This window comes from Sycon ciliatum, chromosome 1, assembly GCF_964019385.1.
Source record: "Sycon ciliatum chromosome 1, ocSycCili1.1, whole genome shotgun sequence".
In the NCBI taxonomy this organism is placed as follows: domain Eukaryota; kingdom Metazoa; phylum Porifera; class Calcarea; order Leucosolenida; family Sycettidae; genus Sycon; species Sycon ciliatum.
The window spans coordinates 42,846,743-42,869,219 of NC_088643.1; the positions used below are offsets into that span (position 1 = coordinate 42,846,743).

The 22,477-nt window shown below is 46.5% G+C and overlaps 1 protein-coding gene across 2 annotated transcripts; it reads left to right on the top strand.

The window, feature by feature from the left end:
* Window positions 1-199: 199 nt before the first annotated feature.
* Window positions 200-20,826, top strand: LOC135827146 (serrate RNA effector molecule homolog). Of its 2 annotated transcripts, XM_065339675.1 has the most exons (21): window positions 200-622; window positions 2,987-3,094; window positions 3,788-4,078; window positions 6,171-6,340; window positions 6,664-6,989; window positions 7,195-7,450; window positions 8,476-8,643; window positions 9,390-9,466; window positions 10,148-10,217; window positions 11,683-11,786; window positions 12,596-12,657; window positions 12,864-12,942; window positions 13,210-13,386; window positions 14,122-14,248; window positions 15,169-15,389; window positions 15,870-16,026; window positions 16,685-16,790; window positions 17,136-17,292; window positions 18,264-18,546; window positions 19,765-19,861; window positions 20,257-20,826. In XM_065339675.1, the coding sequence occupies exons 1-21, from the start codon at window positions 345-347 to the stop codon at window positions 20,321-20,323; spliced, it is 3,381 nt and encodes a 1,126-aa protein (XP_065195747.1). In that variant the 5' UTR covers window positions 200-344; the 3' UTR covers window positions 20,324-20,826. The 2 variants fall into 2 exon arrangements, with proteins under 2 accessions (XP_065195747.1, XP_065195753.1); XM_065339681.1 differs by lacking the exons at window positions 200-622; window positions 2,987-3,094; window positions 3,788-4,078 and adding an exon at window positions 4,087-5,709.
* Window positions 20,827-22,477: the final 1,651 nt, after the last annotated feature.

Genomic DNA, 22,477 nt, shown 5'->3' on the forward strand with positions numbered 1-22,477 from the left:
GTCGGAAAGAATGATTACACACACCATGCGCAGTAGACACGAAAATGGCAAATCAGTTCACAAGTTTCTGCTGCCATGCTGAAATCTTCGGGGATATATCGCGATAGGCCAAAAATTTGCGGCAAAAAAAGATAAAACCTGCACAAAACATGCACAATCAACCAACGCAATGCAACTCCCAAAAAACACCAGAGTCAGAGAGATATTCACATAAACAGTCATATCCATTCCTTTGCCGATGTTTTTTTAGTTCAAAGTGTGTCAGGGATGTCTGTGTGCTGAAGAAGTCCTCTTGGTGTTTCATCCTCCGCGGCTTGCCAGATACCTGCTAGACTGCTGTGACCATGATGGGAGACAGTGACGAAGAGCATGATACCAGGGGAGCCCGAAGAGGAAGGGATAAATTCAGACGTGAACGTAGCGACTTCAGTGGGGAGCGTCAGGGACGTCGTGATGGCTGGGGTGGCCGCCGACCCCCCACAGATGGTGGACGTGAGATGGGAAATCAACAGGGTCAGTGGGATAGACGGAAACGAGATTACGCAGATAGAAGAGGAGGTGGCGGCGATAGACCAGGACCGCGAGGAGATAGTCCTCCAATGAAAAGGAGACGTCGAGACTGGTAAGCTTTTGATGCATGAGTTCAAACAGTTATGTTGTTGTTGAGATATTTGAACATTTGCTGCACTAGTGACAATGATTTCTCAAAATGCGAAGACTCCACTGTAGCCATCCACTATATCCATACATCTTCACAACACTCTCCAAACGGTCTCTGGGCCACGGCTGTTTGCGCACGGACATTTAACAATATGGCGTCGTTTAGTGCGATTTACGTAACACGGTACAAACCTCATGAATACGATGGGAGTTTGCGTTTTGGGATGAAACTCATGTCACTCTCCGTGTGGTTCCACGGTTTCGCAAGTCAAACCAGGATTATTTGAAAGCGCTCGAGCGAGATACTCAATAGAGAGGTTCCGCACTACGTAAAGTTGAGCAACTTTACGTTAGTGGGCGGGGGAAACCCGTGAATTCGCGAGTTTGCACTCCACTTACGGAAAGTTGTCTACGTAGAGTACGTAGATAGGGCTCTGATAACGTATCTTGTCCGTAAGTGGATTGGGGTACAAATTTATGACTCTCTCCCCAGGTCGATTTGGTCGTACACTGCCGCGTTCGGAGTTGCCAAGGGCAGCTACGTGATTTGAAAACTCCGTATGGCGGAACACAGATGCGCATGCAGTTTACGTAAGACTTTCTGTAGATCGACTACGTTTTTTACTAACGTAATGACGTTATGCGGAACCTCTCTATTATCCAGACAATTTGAGGGAGAAGGAAGGTAAAAGGAACTCCTGCCATGGTCAACCAGCATCCTGACCTTTTCGAACCTCTCCAAGCTATCCCTGGTAGTCTGGATATTGACGCACGCACTGATTTTCAGCTTCTTGTCGGGATCACGGGTGCAACTTTCAAATTTGCCGATATGCACTCGAACAAACGCACAATTGGATCTACATCACAATTTCGGGGCTATCTGTGTGCTTGCTGCCTTTCTCAGCAATACCCCACATGTCTACTGGGCAGTTTCCACCAGGCCTCGGCCTCCTAGACTCAACAGCGACTCCAGCGCCATGCCATCTGTCCCCTAAATCGCATGAAAAGGTAGCTCAGCATCGCACGCACGGGACCTGAAGTTTGTGCACGGGACGTGATAAAACTTGGTGAAGATAGCCAGAAGATAGTCCTCTACCTGGGAAAACTGAAAGCTAGACTGGGAAAACTTCTGAAAGGGCTTCTTGAGGCAGGCATGTCAACGATGAATCAAGCAACGAGCGAGAAAGAAGGCTTGATTTGCGCAACGCGGAACAAACTGTTCCTGCGAGGAAGTTGGGCATGTGAGGTACCAGCGGAAAGCTAGTTTCAAGAGGAACACGGAATACCTGTTTTCCGGGTAAACCTGGCCTGGCAGCTTTCTAAATCGAGCGAAAACCACAGCGAAATCGCCTGCTGAGAATTTGAAAATTCAAATTTTCTTGCCGATCCAGCCCAATCGAGACTTCCGGCTGCCATCTTGTTAAATGTCCAAATTTTGCGAAAATACAGCCGTGGGGCTACACCAATCACTAAAAGAAAAAGAGATATTAAAATTATTCGAATTTTCGGGCAAGGCCCATATCCTGAAGAGTGTTGTGAAGATGTATGGATATAGTGACAATGATGGTAAGGCTATTTTGAAATTTACCCTAGATACCTTGTGAGTTTCATAGCATTAAGTTTAGTTTGTGGTTCCATGAACCTCTGAAGAAATCCAGTTCAGATACATAAGCAAACAGGTTTGTCAAGAAAAATAGTACATTTTATGTGACATCGATTTTAATAATTACGGTTTGCATGATATCCAGTCAGGCTGAGCTCCCGCATTAGCAGGAACACCACAATGCACTCAGGGAATGAAACTTATACCCGTAGCTATGCTAAAGGCGCTATGATTCCACAACGCTTTATTGCGTATTTGTGTGTGATGGTGGGTGGGTGGGTGGGTGGTACGCCATGGTCATGTGACAGGGCACAAAGGGCTTGCAGGGCGTTCAACCGTGACACGTGACTAAGCACCAGCTTGCGTAGTTCTGAAAAGTGATCATGATGATGAACAAGCATAGCGAAGGGTCCCAAGCTATCTCTCTTGTTGCGTATCTCTGCGTGTGTGTGCGCATGTGTGGGTGTGGATGTGGTACAATGTACGTCCAAAGGGCCGGCGACACGTCAAGCCTGGAGCGGGCGCTCAAGGGTGACGCATGACTAAGCACCAGTTCGCCTAGCTCAGTAAAAACGATCACGATGATGGACATGCATAGCGAAGGGTTCTCAGCTTGCTCTCTCATTAAAGTACCCTGATGTTGGTGGGCTGGTGGGGTGCACGTAATACTTCTTGTATATGTCCCTGCATAATTATGTGGATTTCTGGTTATCTTTGCTCCAGGGACGTTGGTGGTTTCGGCGGTGACTTCCCAGCGGGACCCTATGGCATGGGTGGTGGTGGTCAGTGGGGAGGTCCAGAAATGGGCGGAATGGGACCTGATCGACGAGGGTTAGTTTGCCATTCAGTTCCATGTTCAACTCAACTGATAGTATTCTGTTTTCAGATGTGTCTTAGTATTTCAGTGTTTTGCTGTGCTTGTGACTCTTCTGGTTTTGATTTTATTCAATGTCGGAAGGAGTCCAATGTTCTTTGTGCTCGTAACATTCATCACACGGCTAAATTGGTCGCTATTTTTCACAACATGCTTTTAAGAGCACGATGCACAGTATCTTTTCTGCGATGTGATGAGCGTCGAGAGAAAGTCTTCGTCATATCGCGCAAAGAGTCTTCGAGTGCATCGCAGTGAAATCCTGCATAGCACACGCAGTCCAAAACGGTACGCAAGCCGGAGCACTTTTGTCACGTGCGTCTGCTGTGTGAAAACTAAAGAAAGTTAGGTGCGTCGCTCATCGCAGAAGTTGAACTTGGCTAATCTTACCACAATGTGACTTGCTATGCAAAATTTTGCAGAAAAAACCCTTGGTCGCATCGCTCATCACGTCGCATAAGTAGTAATGTGCATAATCAGTAACGCTTTATTACTGATTATGTAATTCAGAGACAGGCAGACAGAGACACAGAGTCTGAGAGAGACAGACAGAGTTGCAGCGGCTGGTATAGTTGGCTATCATTGTCATTATGACGCACTGCCAAGGTCTAAGTTGTGTGCATGGTTGTGCACGTGTGTTTATGTGTGTATAGAAGTACTGGTGGCGGTGCAGGTGGCGGTATGCAAGGAGGGCCTGGTATGGGCATGGGCATGATGGGAGCTGGTGGCGGTGGCGGTGCAGCTGGTGGCGGTGGAATGGCCGCTGGTGGTGAGGAAGACGAGCCTCAGTTCCACCAGCCCATGCTCACCTTCAAGCAATGGCTTGCTGATCAAAGCGATGATGTTGGCGAGGAAGAGGTCGTAGAGCGTTACAACACCTACAAGCTTGACTTCAAACGCACCACCATTAACAAATTCTTTGATGCCCACAAGGATGAAGAATGGTGAGTTCCTCCATTATACCCAGGTGTGCATAGCTGTGACTCTTCTGTAGCAATTTCTTGTGTATCTTTCTGCAAGTATGCCTTATAGACACACTAACTTTCCACCAGAGAAAATCTGCTGGAGTCAACTTGCAATTAAGGAGACTAGAGAGAAGAAAGGGGTTGGTTGCTTCATCTTTGTTCTTGTTTTGATGGCATTCCCCAGTTTAACCCTTTTGCGTCCACCAAACCCGGCCAATTTACAGTCCGAGCGACAGACCGTGTCCCATTTTGATCATAACTTTGACTTCCCTTGGGCGAATTAGGAGATCTTGAGTGTTTTGAAAAGCTTGAGCTGTGAAGAGTACTCTGGGGCAAGAACCTAGTCTTGATTTTTGTAAGAGAAGCGAAAATCCATTTTTAATTCATATTTCCAAGGTGACAGTGACGCATGGCTAATCCTTTTGGAGGTATTTATAGTCCCAAGTGTGCACTTGTAAGCTGACATATTGTAGGTATACCATTTGGGAAACCTTGATGTCAAGTTCTAGGAGGAAAGCATAATTATTCATTTCCAAAGTTACACCATGGGAAACTTTGTTTCGTACGCGTTGCAAAAACAGACCTGCTTCAGAGGCTTATAATTTTTTTGGGGGCATGATATGAGTCATAGGACTCTCTGTTTTTTTTGCACATCAAAGGTTGGCCTTTTGTGCTTCTTTTGACACTTAACTTGTACCAATTGGATACAAAATGAGTGAGTTGCAGTCGGTTAAAGTCATCGACGGATAGTCGTCGATTTTTGACCAAACGGACGCAAAAGGGTTAGCATAGATACAGTCGGGTGTCGGTTATCCGAACTTCACTTATCCGAGCATGTCGATCAACAGAACCAATGACCTTCTATTCATTGCCATTCACATCTTTCCCAAGCACGTGTGGATTTGTGCATGCAATACGGTGCAAATTCCGTGCACCTGCGTATCATCAAGGTTCCACTGTAGTAAAATGGCGATTGCACTTTGGAAAACCTTGTGAAATGAACACTATATGGTGCAAGACTATGGATAGATCGGCTCCGGTTACCTGAATTACTCGTTGATCCTAACAGAAGCGGGTCCCAACCACTTGTCCGTATAAACGACACACGACTGTATACGTAATGGAAGTGGCCAGTTCTTTGCCATCACGGCTCTTGCCAAGAAACTGTTGGCCTGGCAGTAGCCCTGTGTATATACTCATTCGCCTTGAGTGAATGGCATGCATTGTATGCATTGTTGTTTTCTCAATTGTTGCTCTCTGTCTTTGTTCCTAACCTCTCAATCAGCTACTTCTGTCGTGAAATTCACCAGCGCCGCTTCTTCCAGGCCCTTCTTGCCACTAGCCATGGCTAGACTGCCTCTGATCGGCTGTAGACCACGCTCCCATATGGAGTTGTGTAGATGTGTAGAGTTTCTTAGGCAGCACCAACATGGTGCTTAGAGAGAGAGAGAGAGTCTTTTTGCCATAAGGTGGCTAACTAGATGTAGGAAGGTCAGGACGTAGTTAGTAGGCTCTTAGCGCACAGGTTGAGTGCTTCAGGTTGTAGTTGCTTTTCGCTCTGGATGCTGGCTGCAGACTCAGGAAGTAGTAGCTTCATCACCGTCGCGTGTGTAAGGCCATAGCATGTGGTGTATTCGGTATGTGCGTGTGTGTGTGTGAGAGTGAGAGTGCACAGGCGTTTCTGTTTGCATCTGATTTTAAGTCTGCCTCCCCTTGTTCATCTTCTAGTCGGTGTCTCATGTTTTCCTTGCCTCACTCCCCGTGCACATGGACATGGCTTTCACTGAACTGTGCTAACTAATACTTATAAATTAAAATCAATGCTGTCCTTCTGAGATGCTTAAACATGACTAGGCTGTACTTTGCATCGCTGTTTGGCTAATTTCTGCTGTTCTCTGTTACATCTTGAAGCTGCCAATTGATTATTGGCTGCATGGGTAGCATTACTTGCAAAGGTGCTCTGGCCACTAGTATTCTGATCCCGACGGGACTGTAGTTTAGTGTTTGTAAGGTGCCGTGGCAGCTCTCAAAGTATGTTCCTTGTTTGTGCTTCAAACCGTACTGCGAACAGGTTCCGGGAGAAGTATCATCCAGTTATCAAGAAGGACCGGGATACTACAGTGCGTCAGCAGTTGCGCACTCGGGTCAACGCTTTTGTCGACCTGATGGACTCTGGCCGCTTAGACAAGATTGGGCTCGATGCTGAGAATATGGATGGCATTGTCAGGCTGCTGGATGCAGGTGTGTGGCTTTTCTGGTGTTCCCGGCTCGTCGTGTTTTTTTCTTCTTTTTTTTGGTACCCTGATGCTTTGACGAGGAGACGATTAGAGTAGTCATGCTTATGTTGACTATACAACATACAATCGAGTCTGTCTTTTCAGCTACCGACCACCGTATGCTGCAAAACAGATTTCTGATAACTGATCTCTTCCTTATGTGGCCCTTTGTGAAAAGGAGAAGCGCTCTTATATAGCCGCTTGTTGACAGCAGTAGACGTAGTTATGTTAGACAACGTTTATCTTGTGTATCTGTGTGTGGGTGTGTGTGCCTGTGTCTGTGTTCAGCTATGATAAAGATGGAAGGTGGCACTGACAATGATCTCCGGATTCTTGACAGGCCTCCCACACCACCTCGTGAGCGCAAGAAGAGCAAGTCGTCTCCGTCTCGTTCACCGGATCGCAAGAAATCGATCAAGAAAGCCGAAGGAAAGCCCAAGGCCGGGGCCACTGTTGATCCACCGTCACCCTCTTCTGTACCGCTGCCTTCAGATCCACCACCACAGAAAGAGAGTGTTGATGCAAATGCTGCAGCTGCTGCTGTATCTGCTCAGGAAGCAGCGGAGAAAGCAGCCAAAGAGAAGCAGCGCGAGGAATTCTTGAAGAAACAAGAGGTAATGCTGCTGTACTGGTTGGATTACTTTGTGCTGGCCATGTTTGTGTGTATGTGCGTGTGTGTGGGGGGGGGGGGGGGGGGTGCTAGCCCATTGTATGGGACTTGACATTGCGTTCCTGTCTTTTTTTGTAGCTGGCCCTTTTGTGGGCGGCTTGCTTGTGTCTGACCTTTTTCTTTTGCTTCTTTGCGTCTGCTATTTGTAGGCTTTTCAACAACAGCAAATTGCGCAGATGGCAGAGCAAATGGCTGCCGAGCAGGCTAAGGCAAAGAAAGAGAAGAGAAAGCATCGTCGCCACCACCGGGACGCATATAGTTATGATACTGATGAGAGCGAAACTGAAGAGGACAGCGATGAAGACGATGAAGCTGATGAGCCAGCTCCACCTGGCGTTGAGCCTGCGCCACCGGGGATGGAGACGGCAGAAGATAGTGCCGCTGCAAATGGTGACGGTGACAATGGTACGTTTCTTTCTGCTGTTTGGGCATCCTATACGTTTGCTCTCCTGCGGAACTCATAGCACAAGGCATGGCCGTACTCTATTTTGCTTGTCAACTCCAGCCTCTAAGCCACCTTGCTATTCACTTTCATGTACCGGTAGGTGTAGTGTACTATGTATGCAGATTGAGTATGCTAAAATATAGATATACACTGTACTAGTAGCAGTTGAGCACTCTTGCGTGGGGTAGTGCCTTTGCTGTTTGCGTTATGCAGAGCTCACTGACTTGTCAGTTTGAGCACTCTGGCAAGGTACGTTCGGGCCTGATTGGAAATTTTTATTTCCATTGCTATCAGGTTCGGCCTCATTTCCTCTGTGCTGCGCTGACGAGTCCACAAAGGACGAAACAGTTCTGTCCGCAGATTGAGTATACACTGTACTAGTATATATACAAAAAATATTACGGCCTCCAGGGTATATTCTAGGACGAATTTCCAACCGGTTACGCTTCAATGAAGAGTCCAGGGGTCCCCCCGGAAACATTTTCAAAATACAAACCAAATATGGCACTCGACAGCAATTTAACAGATTTCTTGGTGCTGGAGTGTAGCGAAGATATAAGCAGCTCCATTCACCCACAGAAAAGTACGGGCGGTTGGAACTGATTTGTAACTTTTCAACCGGTCGCCAACAATTTCAACCGGTCGAAAACCGGTTGGGGCGGTTCTAGAAAATTCCCTGGGCCTCGGGTACAGGGCGGGTCAAGAACCACCTACTGGTATCCGCTGATGCAACCTTACCATGATCAGGCGTCAAATGCGGCTCCTAAACGGTGGAGAAGATAGATCAGATCCACCAGCCAAAGGCCGAAATCCCATTTGCCGCATCCATGTTGCCCTTGTGTCAGGCCAAAGTTGCCCAATTCACTGTGGATTGCAGCACGCTTGGAAAAACCCACCCGCTTCCAAGCAGTGTTATGCTAAGCGGTTTAAAACCATATTGTTTTAATTTTAAAATGATTGTGTTGTTGACACCCATGCTATGCAGATGCCAGCGCTGACAGTGAGCCTGCAGTTCCTGGTGTTACTGATGCTGCTGCTGCCCCGGCCATCGGCGATACTCCAGTGGAACCTGCACAAAGAGATGATGAAACAACGCAGGCTAGTGACGAGGTGCCTCCTGGGACTGAGAACACGACATCATTCGAACAAGCAGGTAGGCGGCCATTCTCAACTGTGTGATGTTAGTGTTTAAAATTTGCTCAAGCTCTTGTTCTCTTCCTTGTGAGCTCTCAACAAGCTCTTATTTTCCTAATCTCTTGTTGGGAGGCGGGGGGGGGGGGGGGGGGGGGGGGGGTGCTTAACCCTTTTCTTTGGCCCCTTGTTCTCCAGCAAACTGCCTTTCCAGTGAACTGACTCTCCTGGTGTCGTTTTCGCGCACAGGTCCGAACGAATATTTCTCTCATTTCAGTTCACCCTGATGGATTTTACACCATCATGGGCTTGTTAGAAAGCTCAGGACCAAGCGAATCCATCCTGGTAGCCCTCAGCTCGATATGCACGGCAGTGCAACTTCAACATCCACTCCCACAGCTCATTTTCACGATTCAAACTGCACTGCAAAGCTGAGATCCACGTGCTTCCTTTGGTGTCCATTACGCATGCACCGTGCCATAGGGAATTCCAAAATTCACGGTCGCTCAGTGCCGTGAATTTCGTGTTTACTCAATCGCTGCATCGTCAATCTTTCTCCTATCGCAAAGAACTTTATATCCCTGGAAAGCTGAGCTCAAGACCTTTCCAAGGATGTATCGATTTTCGCGATGGACCTGTTTTTGAAGGAGTTACACAAGTGTGTACACTAATCTATGCCCTGCGATATACTGCGCAAATCTCGTGACGTCGGTCTCATTGTGTTTTGGGGTTTGTTTTGTCTGTTGTGTGGCTACTATTATTCTACAGCTGCAGCACCATCTGATGCAACTACCTCATCTGCAGCAGCAGCAGCGGGCGAAAGTGCTTCCGGCGATGAAGGAATGGTAAGATGACTGCCATTGTGCCCCCTGTTCTTCCCCATTGTAAGTGTTCTATCCCATCCAATGGACGCGGTCGATTCCACGTTCCAGCTTTACTTCGGAATGGGCAGAGTTGGATTCCATAGATTCTGAGGACGAGATCTGTATAACCGAAAGCTGCATGCACAGAATGGAACCCCAGAATGGACGGTACCGTGTATAATCAAACGCGCCCAATCTGTGTTTTAAAATTCATTTTTCACATTATTTTAAAATTTTAAAATAGGGGTGTTTTCGGTGAGGTAAAGAGCTGTTCTCTGTGCATCTGCTTCTGTACCTACAATTCTCACACAGCAACGGTGCAACTAAGTCCTTCTTTGCCGTTATGCTTGGAGTTTTGTGGTCGGAATAAAGCACTCATCACGAGTCATCAGACAGCATTATCAAGATTACCATTCTCCAAGCATATATACCGGAAATAAGGCGGCAGAGAGTAACGGCAAAGAAGGACTTGGTTGTAGCATTGCAGTGTGAGAATTGTAATACTGACTCTGTCCCCTGGACATTGAGACTTGGTTGTAGCATTGCAGTGTGAGAATTGTACTAATACTGACTCTGTCCACTGGACATTGAGCACAACATGTACCCTGAGGATCTTAGACACATGTGCTTCTGTACCTGTGTGTGTGTGTGTGTGTGTTTCAGTGTGATGCAGAGGATGGTGAAGACGCTGAAGATGAAGAAAATCATGGCGGGGACAATTCACAGTCTGGAGGTAAACTACAGGGCTGAAAATGCTACATCATTATCAGTGCAAATCCTGCCTTGGGATCTGGTTGGATCCGGTTTTTGTAGGAGTCCATACACGTATCATTATTTGAAGCTATCTCCTTGACAGTGTTGTGGGTGACACATCCTCCGGGGTGACTATTCTGGGTCTTGGGGGGGGGGGGCATTGCTGGTAAAGAACAAAAACACAAGCTTCACAGCATGAGTTGCTGGTCGTACAACCTTCACACAAAAGACACTGAAAGTGCATCCAAAAGTAGGGCTGAACTTGTCGCCACCAAAGACGGTCGAGACTGAGATATCCCTTCAGTAGTTTACCTTGGATCTGCAATTTTGAGTTTTCTTTTTTAAGGTAGCTGGAAACTAAATCAGATTTTCAAATTGGTCCGAAATATTTTGGGTGTGGAGTGTGCAGTGTATTCTGTGTACATGTACCCGGTAGAGACGAAATGGCCAAAAAGTAGCTGGTCACCAGCAATATTGCGGAGGAATGAGCACCCCAAAATTGGACATTTTGGGCACTTTTGCTCAAATTACCACTTATTTTGCTCAAAATCGGCCGTAACGAGAAATTGGCCGGAAAGTTTTTGCTTATTTTTTACAAGTTAACTCTACGAGTTGTAATACACTTGTTAAACCAAGAAAAGTAACTGTTCTACATTGTAGGGGTGAAAGTTGGCGTTGAGATCCTGAGTTATCTATCCGTGCCGCATGCAACATTGCATAAAGGCAACGTCATGATGCTAACCATCCACGTTTATTTGAAGTAGGACTGTAAATTAATACAGTGCATGGGTTGTCAGTTCGCTGTTGGACAACCGACGTGCCGGGTGATTAAACGTCGGATAAGCGACATGCAATTGTACTACAGTTGCTCTCAATGAAATCCGACCCAGTGTGCATATCTGGCGCCCTAAACTTGCACGGCCCTTGACGCCCTGGAAGTGGTACGAATGCGGCTGGACGTACACATGTACAGATACAATGATGTACTCAGTAATCTGAACTGGTCCAGGGCCGCGTCAGCTTTGCACTTTGGGTCGGATTTCACCGAGCTCAACTGTAGTATGGTCAAGATATTAGCGATGCCAGAAATATTTGAATTATTCGACTGTTCTATAAATACTGACACCAGGAAGAATATTCGAATGCAAGCAGTGACATTCGCAAATTCACTGTATGCTTGTGTTATCTAGCTCAAGCTTTTGGTTTTCAACATTTTGCATGTACAAGTATTGCCAAGTACTATAATATGCTATACTTATCTGACAGATTATTCGTTTGAAGAACACACCGTTTGTTGCATCACTGCAAGATGTACGGCACACGTTGGCATGAGCAGGATGGGGAAAATCCGTCTGTTATTTCATTCCTTCTGAGGCTGGTTAGCACATTTTCTCGTTATCGTCTGTCTGTTCTCACCGCCATGTGTACGGTTCTTAACCTTGTAGATGAAGCCATGGAGGACCTTCCAGAGCCTAGACCATTGCATCAAACTCGCTCCCTGCACATCCGCAATCTCCCTCCCTCTGTTACCAGAGCTGAGCTGATAGCAGTGAGTTTCAGTGCATCTTTGTCTGCTATGTCATTGATTGGGGGCAATGGCTGCTGAATAGTCCTGGTGTTTGCTGTTTGTTGTACTTCCTGGGCATGCATGCATCGTAAGTTACTTTTTTACTAGAGTCCTGTGCTTGTTTGTTTCATTTACGCCAACTGGAGCAGCGGGGTATTCAGTAGAGTTGCAACAGGTAGGGCTTTGGTCGGGTAACAAGTTGAGGTATTTCTAACCGGGTAGCTTGGGTGCCCTATCGGGTATCAGAACACTTCACGAATAAGGACATTGTTCTGATGCCCCGCCGAGTGTCGCTATACGCAAAGTTGACTGTAGTTTGTACAGTGAGCGTGCACTTGCGCTACATAGAAAGTGTACAGTAAGCACGGAGCCGTGCTTTTTACATGCACCGTTGCAAAGATGCCGTATTCCAACTACCCAATCGGGTTCTCCGGAGCAAACTGCTACCCGAATCCCCGCTCTAATTTATAGTGTTCAGTAAAGTGGAACTAGACCTATTGGTGCACTTCATGTCTTATCTTCATGTCAAGGCATGGTTTCTGATTCACGCGTTGGCACATTTGCACATTGAAATGTGGTGGGACCGTGGGAACTGTACTGCTGGTTAAAGCATTGCCGTCAAGAGTAGGTTAGGATTTATGGTTTTATCAGCAAGGAGTGATTTCTTGCCAGCTGGTTGTTTCTGAGCATAATCAGCTGCTGCTGTGTTTTCCTTTCCTACCTTGTCATCAATAAGTCCTCCTGATGTACATGTATCATGCGACTGCTTCCTTGTGTTATTCCTCATGCAGATTGGGAAGAAGACTCCCGGATTCTTGCGTGCCGCTCTTGGTGAACCATCTCCTGAGAAAAAGTTAGTCAGCTTTCATCTGCTGTGATCTTGGGAAGATGGATCTGTTATCCTGGCTTCTGTTGTAGATTGGGATCTGCTGTGATGCTGAATTCTATGTATAATTGCAGATGGGTTTCCTTCTTCTAGTTGCACCAGAATGGGGTACTTTATCTGTGGCCATTTGTCATTGTGGACTCACCTTTACCATGTCTTGTGTGTTTATCAAGGTTCCAACGACGTGCATGGCTGACCTACAAGAAGGATGTGAACATCAATGAAGCACACTGGAGTATTAATACTATGAAGGTGTGTGTGTGTGTGTGTGTGTGTGTGTGTGCCAGCTGGCTTCTGTTCAATTCCTGTTTTGAATAGTGCTTGTGTGTGTCTGTATGAGCTGTGTGTAAGCCGCGTTTGACATTTCACAACCCATTTCCTCTTCCCTGTGTACATGAATTGTATTGCCATGTTCTTCTTGCAATCACACCATGCTATTGATACTATGGTGCCCCAGAATTGTAGGGACTGATTGCAGCACTGTGGTGTCGCCTGCATGATTGGTTGTTCCGTGTTCAGCTCAAGGACCACGAACTGAACGTTATAACCAACCGCGATGTGACCAATCGTGTGCGCAATGTGTCACACCTGAGCCTGTCGCGCCAGGCTGTAGCGGCTGACATTCGTCTTGCTACCAGGCTCATCAGGCATCTTGACAGCAAGTACAGCGTGTATGAACTGGAGCCAGAACCAGAGGTAGGGCTAGGGCCACTCTAATGGCCGCATTTGGCAGCAGTGAAGCAATGAGAGGAATTAGCTGAACGTACTCCTTGCTTAGCACATTGGGGTGGCAGTGAGAGCACAACTTTCTCTTGTTTTATTGTGTTGGTGTGTGTCAAGGTCTCTCTCCCTCTCTCCCTCTCTCTCTCTCTCTCTCTCTCTCTCTCTCTCTCTCTCTCTCTCTCTCTCTCTCTCTCTCTCTCTCTCTCTCTCTCTCTCACTCACTCTGTATACACATGTTCTTTTGGTGATGCATCGACGCAGCGCTAACTTGTACAGTTTTACTAATATTAACCATCGTGAAATCAAACTAGAACGGTGATGTATATGAGTGGCCACAGTGCTCCGGTAACATTTGCCATTGCAAGCTCTCTGGTTCTGAGAGATTGCAAAAAAAATTAGTGATGCAGATATTGGGCGGTTTACAGTAGTTGCCATGGCATCAGTGTAGTTGTACATTTGTACGTCCAGCTGCATTCAGACCACATTTAGAGCGTCTAGGGCCGTGCAAGTCCGCTGTGCGTAATATACGCTTTGGGTTCCGTGCAAGTCCGGTGTGCCTAATATACGCTTTGGGTTGGCCTTCACCTAGCACAACTATAGTAGACAGAGCAGTAAGAGCTCTTAGAAATCATTTCGCAACACATAGTTTTAAAACTTCTTCATCCTGGTACACACATAATGCTGTGTGTTCTTGGGTCATACTTGCAGACTAAAACCTCTACTGAAGAGTCAAGCGAAGCAGCCACGACCGAGAGTGAGGAGGAGCCGGCGGAGACGAAGGTGCCAGTTGTCAAGCTATGCATTTCCTCTAACCCACTACTCAGCACTGATTCAGGTAAGACGTCGCACGGTGACTGTATTGAAGTGTATTCTATCCTTCTCCTTCTTACATTTGTACTACATGTACCATATTTCCTGAGTTTCAGCTGCACCTTGTCTCCTAGAGAGGTGCACTGGAAAGATACTCGTACTCGAACAGTATGTAGAAATATACCTGTGTACAGTTACATGTATGGTTAAGAATACATCACCCCAAGAGTGTGCAACTCTGATTTCTGAGCTATGGGTACCCGGCGCGCTGCCTAGTGAAATGACGATCCAGCTGCCTGGATTTGAGTTTCCTACGGTTTAGCCTCAACGATTTCGCCTCAACGATTTCACGTTCACACGGTCAGTTCAAAGGCAATGCCTGTCCGTGACGCATCAGGTACTAAACCAGCGGAAGTCTCCTAGGAAAGCAGATTTGGAAGCAGGAAACCGTAGCAGATCAATGTCGACGCAATGGCCCACAGTTTGTGGCTACGTAATGCTGGCAGCGCGCTGCGCCAGACCCCATATGCACAGTTGCATGCTCTTGGGGTTATGTACTCTTCGTTGTGTGTATGTGTCGGCTCGTGAACATGTGTGCATGCGTACACACACACACACACACACACACACACACACACACACACACACACACACACACACACACACACACAATGCACGCTAGTGGTGATTCCTCTGCCTTGTGTTCTTGAAGAAAAAAGATGTTTGTCTACTGGCAACTGCTCTATTCTACTCACTCAATGTGCTGAGTTGCTTGAAAAGTTTATAAATTTGGTAAAATTGTGTCGTTTCGAGCTGGTCACCCATTGCCAGAACGTGTTTGTGTATTTTGGCTGGTTATGCATTTCCCCGTTATTGTGTTTTTAATGATTGTTTAAGTTTTGAGACTTCGAATAGCAACAATGAGCTTTCACCTATTGTATGCAGGTGATGGACGAGTAGAGGGTGGCGTCACTTCATCTACATCCAGTACTAACATGTCATCTTCTTTGAGTAGTTCATCATCAGCACCAGCAACAACATCAACAACAAGTGATGGTGAGACTGCTGCCAGCGATGATGAAGATGGCACAGTCAAAGAGGAGAAATCTACAGGACCTGTTGTCAATACTGGCGGAATGTTTAAGCGTGATGACAAGCAGCTTCGGGTATGTGTACATGGTGCTATGGTTCACACTAGAGCACGTCTCTATGCGTGCTGCTGCTGCCGCTGCTGTAACTGCTGTTGAGTTGGTGTAGAGCTCTACACCAGGAGTACTACTATAGCCGTGTAGCAATGTGGCAGTTTATCACTTCAGTTGTGTCATCTAATGTGGTGTGGAAACCTCTCATGTCAGGGTTGCCCTGTGTTCTGCATTCAATCTAGAGACTGTAGCATTCTGGTGTTGCTTTGCGTTACAATGTCCATGTGTAAAATATCTCGCGTTTCTTCTTTTCGCTCACGCTTGACGCTAGGTCCTTATCTTTCAGCCTCCTATCTTTTCTTCTTCTCATTTGTCAATTTCCAGTACAGTGTGCTTGCTGTCTAGATAAGTCATCAAAATCAAGAAACTGATCACAAGGAAGCTTTTCCACAGCCTTTTATTTCCTGTCCTGTTTGTCTTTTCTCCTCCTCTTTCATTCTTCAGCTCCTGGACAGGCTTCTTCTGTACTTGCGTCTTGTTCACTCCGTGGACTTTTACCAAACATCGGCGGTGTCAGATGAACATGATATGCCACACAGATGTTGTGTGATCCATGTGCGAGGACCTGTCGTACAGACATTCAAAGCATCTCTCAAGGACGGTAAGTGCCATGGATTAATTGTGCTGGGATGTGATGACCAACTTTCATGTATGTCAATTATCTGCCTCAGATATATGAGGTGGATTGACTTGATATGGTCTCATCACTTTTCTGTTCGACCACCAAGGATTCATTTTTTTGGTCACCCTCTCGTCTTCTTCCATGTGACCGCAGACCTATTTTGTTTGTCTCACAAATACCAAGGGGCATAGAAGCATGGCTCTGTTGCCTCTCTGCTTGCTGCATCGATGCTAGATGCATTGGTGGAAGCAGCTTGCCGCACTCCTTTTCCTGTGTGTGTGTCCTAACCTGGACCTGGCATTATCTTGATAGTCCTGCGTTGTCTGCAGAACTGATATAAAACTATGCTGTGCAAAGCTTGGCATGCATGCCTGAATGAATGTCTAGCCATGCTTGTGCCGGACCGACTTATCACATCAGGTTATTGCAGCTGGGTAGAGTGATGACCTTAAAAAATTGTTGTTTTTGTAATCCAGATGCAGCGCAGCTCTTTGTTGTACGTATGGCGTTCCTTGCTGTTGTTTCAAATCTTTATTCTCATGTTGCTGCTGCTGTTGTTGTTGTTGTTGTTGCTGTTGTTGCTGCTGCTGTTGTTGCTGTTGCTGTTGTTTCCGTTGCTGTTCTTCTCCTGTTTTAGTTACTGAATATATCAAGGCACATGAAGACAGTATGGCAGTCTTGCTCAAAACTCGTGGAGAAGTGTCTTCTGATGAAGCAAGGCAGCTTGGTCTGAAATCGATCGATACATATCCTCTCATGCTCCCTGGCCTGCTCCTCAGCAGCTTCCATCTATCATAGTGTGGTTATTGCTTGTATTGTGTATGGCTTGGTCTAGCTGCTGCTCCAACAGCAATGACTTTGCTTGTATCGTAGACTGCTGGAAGTGAAAGTTATCGATAAAGCCCAATGGCCCGTAACAGAACACCAAACACTGACTTTTATATTTTGACATTCGCGCCAGCTGGTGTGGAGGTGATGTGTATCAGTGATGTCAGTGTGTTGATATCAGTATAACAGTGAGAGAACATGTCACAACCACTGTATCATGTCAAACAGTTTTCTCCTTGACTAGCACTTTGTTTTGTGTTTACTGCCGTGGAGGCTTTTGTTGACGATAATTGTAAGGAGGTAAGCAAGGACAAGTTCCTCTGCCCACTCAGTGGCAAGAAGTTCCGCGGGCCTGAATTTGTTCGCAAGCACATCTTCAACAAGCACGGTGATGCTGTGCAAGTCGTACGAGACGATGTAAGTACTTCTTTCGATGTGTATACAGCCATGGGTGTGCGTGTGTGTGGCCCACGAGAGGGTGGGGGCAGCTCTAACCTAATTTGAAGATATTTTGTGAAATCCTGCCACCGTGCTCCGTCTCTCCCAAGTTCACTGTACTTGTCACGTGCCCCGCTATCCCCGAATTGGGCTTTCGGTACTTGTGCGAGTAGTGGTGGTACTTCGTGAGACGTATTCCCTCATTCACACAGTGAGCCACTACATCTCAGCTACTGTGTTATTCCATGCGCTAGCGGCCGTCGTGGCTGCCATCGCTAACCAAGATGAGAATCTATATTTTTTTAAAGCTTATTCTGCGACATGCCTCATTGCAGTGCATGCTATGCAGTGTTGGAAATAGGTACAGACTGTACATGCATGTGAACAGCAACACATGCTTAGATAACTGTAGTCTCTGTAGCGCGCCACACCTGTACAGTAGAGCATTGGTTATCGCAACCCTTCGGCGCAGACGCCGTTCAGAAGGGGTTCAGAAGGGGTTCGGTAGAGGAAAGTGGTATGAGAGATTCACAGATACACGTGCCGCGTCGGACTCATGCATAAGTTACATGAGATACAGTGACACGATGGAGAATGCATACAAGATCATGTACATGTACACGTAGTTCTACTCTGCATTGGCGGGCAGGTAAGCAGTGTCCCAGTCTCTCCGAATTATCGACCGCCCGGGTAGTCGATATCAGTATAATCCATACTCTAATGTACCTCCTTCAGGACCCCCTAATGTGCTTGCTTTGCTGCCAATAACCTGCAGATACTGCTGGTAGTACATTGTACAGCTCCTAACTGTGCAGGCTAGTTTCTTTCATCGCCATAAGGCATCTTGTGTTCTTAGAACTGAGTGGAACATGATTCTGACTTGTTAACACATGTTTGTGTGTGTGCCCATGTGTGTACACGTGTGCGGATCGTATTTTCTACTCCCGTAGGTGACGTTCTTCAACTCGTTTTTGCGTGATCCGGATCGACCGCACATTCCGCTGGCGAGCGCAAGCTCTGGTGGCGCTGGTAATGGTGGTTCATCGCTGCCTGTTCGGGCTCGCTTGGGCCGGGCTGGCCCTGGGGGGCCCATGCCTGGTGGACCTGGTGGTCACCCAGGAATGCAAGGTGGACCCAACCCTGGCTTTGAGTACCCGCCCGAAGGCATGTACGGCCCGGGACCTGGATTCATGGGTGGCTGGGGTGGACCACGACCGCATGTCATGGGATACAGTAAGTGTGTGTGTGTGTGTTGTGTGTGTGTGTGTGTGTGTGTGTGTGTGTGTGTGTGTGTGTGTGTGTGTGTGTGTGTGTGTGTGTGTGTGTGTGTGTGTGTGTGTGTGTATGCATCACAGCTACACTCACTACTGGCCAATACAATGTTATCGCTGTATTCGTATTATTGCTCGTAATGTATATGGCCTGTGTGTGTGTGTGTGTGTGTGTGTGTGTGTGTGTGTGTGTGTGTGTGTGCGTGTGTGTGTGCGTGTGTGTAATCCGGGTAGAGTGCAGCAAGCAATGCTATCTGAATACCAGTAGGGATCAAAGCAGCTGCAGCCGTATTGTATGCTGTTTTGTTTTAGCAGTTATTGGCCATTACCATGTGGTCGCACCTTTTAAAGCCAGTATCGGACTCTCGGTTATAAAGCCATGGTTAAGTCCTCTCTGCGCACAAAGTGCTCAATACCCGCAAGCCATGGCTATGTAAATGAGCTTTTTATAAGTGAGATAAAAAATTAGGTACGTTTTGTAAAATGAAGCGATGAGTACTATACTAACAAAATATCCAGTTCGGCAGAAAAGCAGATAGCAGATTTAGATAGAAATCTTTGTGCCACGGTGTACTTGCAGGTTGGTCATGTCGTATCCGAAATACAGTCGTCCCTCTCTAATCCGGCACCTTTTGCAACGGCATTTTCTGCTGGATTAACAAGGGTGCTGGATTATCAAATCCTGCCCTCCAATCCGGCCCACCTGTTAACATACATGTTGGTGTTGTACGTCAAAACGTAGAGATGTTCTGTGTCAATCCAAGTACTTTGTGGAATGCATGTCTTTAACATACACTTGAGAATATCCTGTGCACTGGCATAGGATATTCCCAAGTGTATGTTACATGTGTTGTGTATGTTACAATGCTCCCTGACGGTATGCGATGTACAACTGCTGGATTGGAAAATTAAATTATGTACAGTTTGAGTGATTTGTTGCGGAAAATCGCTGCTGGAGGCGGAATTCAAGTGCCGGATTAAACCGTAGAAAATGAACTGAAAAAATCCGTTTCGCCAGAAAGTGTGCTGGTTTGCAAGGGTGCTGGATAAACAAGTGCCGGATTAGAGAGGGACGACTGTACATGTAGCTAGGAATGCAGTGGTGTTTCGAATACTAGTATAAAGCTTTGACATACGGTATTATGTTGTCCTTGCTCTTGTCACTGCTTCTTGCATTTAGATCCTCCCTTCATGCCAGGTATGTTCAACCCGTTTGGTGGTCCACCGATGGAAATGTTTGGTAGGCCTCCCTTCCCACCAGGCGGTCCGAGAGGCCGGTAAGTGAACTCATTCTCGTTCTTTTGCATACCTCTGTTCACCATGGATGTGCGAACTAAGCTAGGTTGCAGTGTGGATGTATGAACTAAGCTGGGTTGCAGTGTGGATGAATGCTAAGACGATGACTTCTCTCTACATATGATTGTCCTGACAACTCCCTCATGCGTGTTTACCACAGCAATTCCTCTCGGTGTATGATGATTGGCTTGACTTGTGTCATGTCAACACTGCTGCTGCTGCTGTTATTTGGTATTTCCCAAGTTTGACCATTGCCGAATGATGTTAGTTAATCAGTGGCGGTGAACTTCTGTAGGATAGTTGCTTGGGATAGTCCACTTGCACGCACTGACAAGTATTAATTATTGTCTTTCTGCCATATTTTCACTGTATCCAGTGGAAGGCGCGATCGTCGTCTCATGGACTACAGAGATCTGGACCAACCGGAGGACGTGGATTTCTAAGAGCAACCCTGGAGGACGCGGATTTGTTTCTAAAGAGCAACAACCCTGCTTCTTTGGCCAGGCTCCGTGTCCTGCTTTGCTTGACAGCACATCATGTTGAGGAGCCCCCGAGGTTGTCAGTTTGCTCCACATTCTGCCTCGCTGGGTTAGTACGTCTCTAGGCCGAGTGGCCTTCTAATTCTGCCTTCCCGGATTAATTACGAGTAGCTTCTTCTCGCATCCGGACTTTATTGGAAAGATCACCCCCTCGCGTATTGATGTTGTTGTTGTTGTGCATAGTGTATTGTGCTGGTCACCACTAAATAATACCTGCTGCTATGCCGGTGCTGTTGTTATTCCTTGCTGCTGCTGCTGCTGCTGCTGCTGCTTCCGTTGCATTTCTGTTATATTTCTACATTTCCATTCGCACTGCCACCGGCCCTCTCCATCCCATCGTGTTGAACACCGACAGCAGCAGGATGCATGATGTTTTTATTATGCGTATCGAGTGATTTTCTGTTGGATCTCACGTTGAATGAGAAGTGTGCGGGGGATTAGGCGACATGAAATGTGCAATATTTTGTACTTATTATTTTGCAGCATTTTAGGGGCCGTCCGGGGTTACAGATTGTACTGATTACCCGCAGAAAGGGTATACGCCCGGTCCGGGGTTACAGATTGTACTGATTACGCGCAGAAAGGGTAAGCGCCCAGTCTCTGTACTCTTTCATTCTCCTGTTGTTTCTTAGATTTTATTCTCCAGGTTTGTTTCTCCTCCCTCATGGAGGAGAAACAAGCCTGGAGAAGAAAATCTAAAATCCTGACCATCCCAAACCCCGACCACCATCCCTGACCATCCCAAACCCCGACCACCATCCCTGACCACCATCCCTGACCATCCCAAACCCCGACCACCATCCCAAACCCCGACCACCATCCCTGACCATCCCAAACCCCGACCACCATCCCCTCCTGGAATTACTTGTGTAGCCTGGCTCTCAACTTCACACCGGAAATGACTGGCCAACCACCCTCAGCCCGCAATCAGAGTTCAGCAAGTGTTTTCTTCTTGGCCTGCTGATGGCTGATCAGGGAGCCCTAAATCTGTCCCTTTGGAAAACGCGGACAATTCTGAATTTCACGGGGAAAAGAGGGCTGTTCTGCGGCATTTTCTGCAGTAAAATCAATAATCTGCGGCAGTTTCTGAAAATATTTCACCCTCCTTTTAGAGGATACCGTAGAACGGGTAATTCTAGCGACGTAAAAAACCCTGGCGAATTTAGCGATCTACAGTCACCTTCGCTAAAGTTTCAAGTCGCTAATCCGTTGAGACATTAGTACGAAGTGATTTGGCTTTTTTTTAACATTTGGCATTTTTTAACAAATGTGTAAAATTTGCTTTTCTTCTGGCTGTATCGAAACATGGGTGGTGGCAAATGAGAGCCAGTTTATCGTAGATCAACATTGACCAGAACATTTGGTGCATACAATTTAATTCTCCCTGCCACGTCCGTATAACTAGTGATGGGTGCTTTGCCATTTGGTGTAAAATGTGTAAAATAAGCCCCTGAATGGACGAGGAGGGCAGTGAATTGCTTCCGCAGGGCCTTTGGACGACGTCAGTCCGTCTTGCCATCACTAAAGACAATAATGAAGAACAGTAGGTAAAGGAATACACTCTGAGAGAACGAAAACATGGCTGAAATGCTATGCTACCTATCCAATTCTACCGTATGACACAGCCACTAGTTACAAATACAAAAACACGGCTTTCGCAGCATACAATGCAGTTGACAGATTAATTTTTCATCCACTAGCAATTCTTGAAGTTGAAGTGATATCTATAAACTTCAGATTATTGATGACCGAATATCCTAGTTTGTGATGATGACATTTTACAAATTTGTTAAAAAATGACACCAATTATTTGAATCCTGAGAATACTGTGAAAGTAGGACATGATTCAAGACACTTTCCAAAGTGGGATCATTCCCATTTTTTGAGACAACGGGCATGAGGGATAGCACTTCCACTTGCAACAATTCATTTGGCCGTAGCTTGCCTAGAAGTGGCTGAAAAAACGTCATTTTACAACCATGTTAAAAAAAGCCAAATCACCTCGTAGTGGTGATCTGTGAGTAAAATTGCTGCAAATCGCTAAAATAAAACGTCGCT

Coding starts and splice junctions, on each gene's coding strand:
- LOC135827146 (XM_065339675.1), top strand. CDS start 345: ATGATGGGAGACAGTGACGAAGAGCATGATACCAGGGGAGCCCGAAGA. Junction 623..2,986: donor AAAAGGAGACGTCGAGACTG/GTAAGCTTTTGA, acceptor TCTTTGCTCCAG/GGACGTTGGTGGTTTCGGCG. Junction 6,990..7,194: donor AATTCTTGAAGAAACAAGAG/GTAATGCTGCTG, acceptor TGCTATTTGTAG/GCTTTTCAACAACAGCAAAT.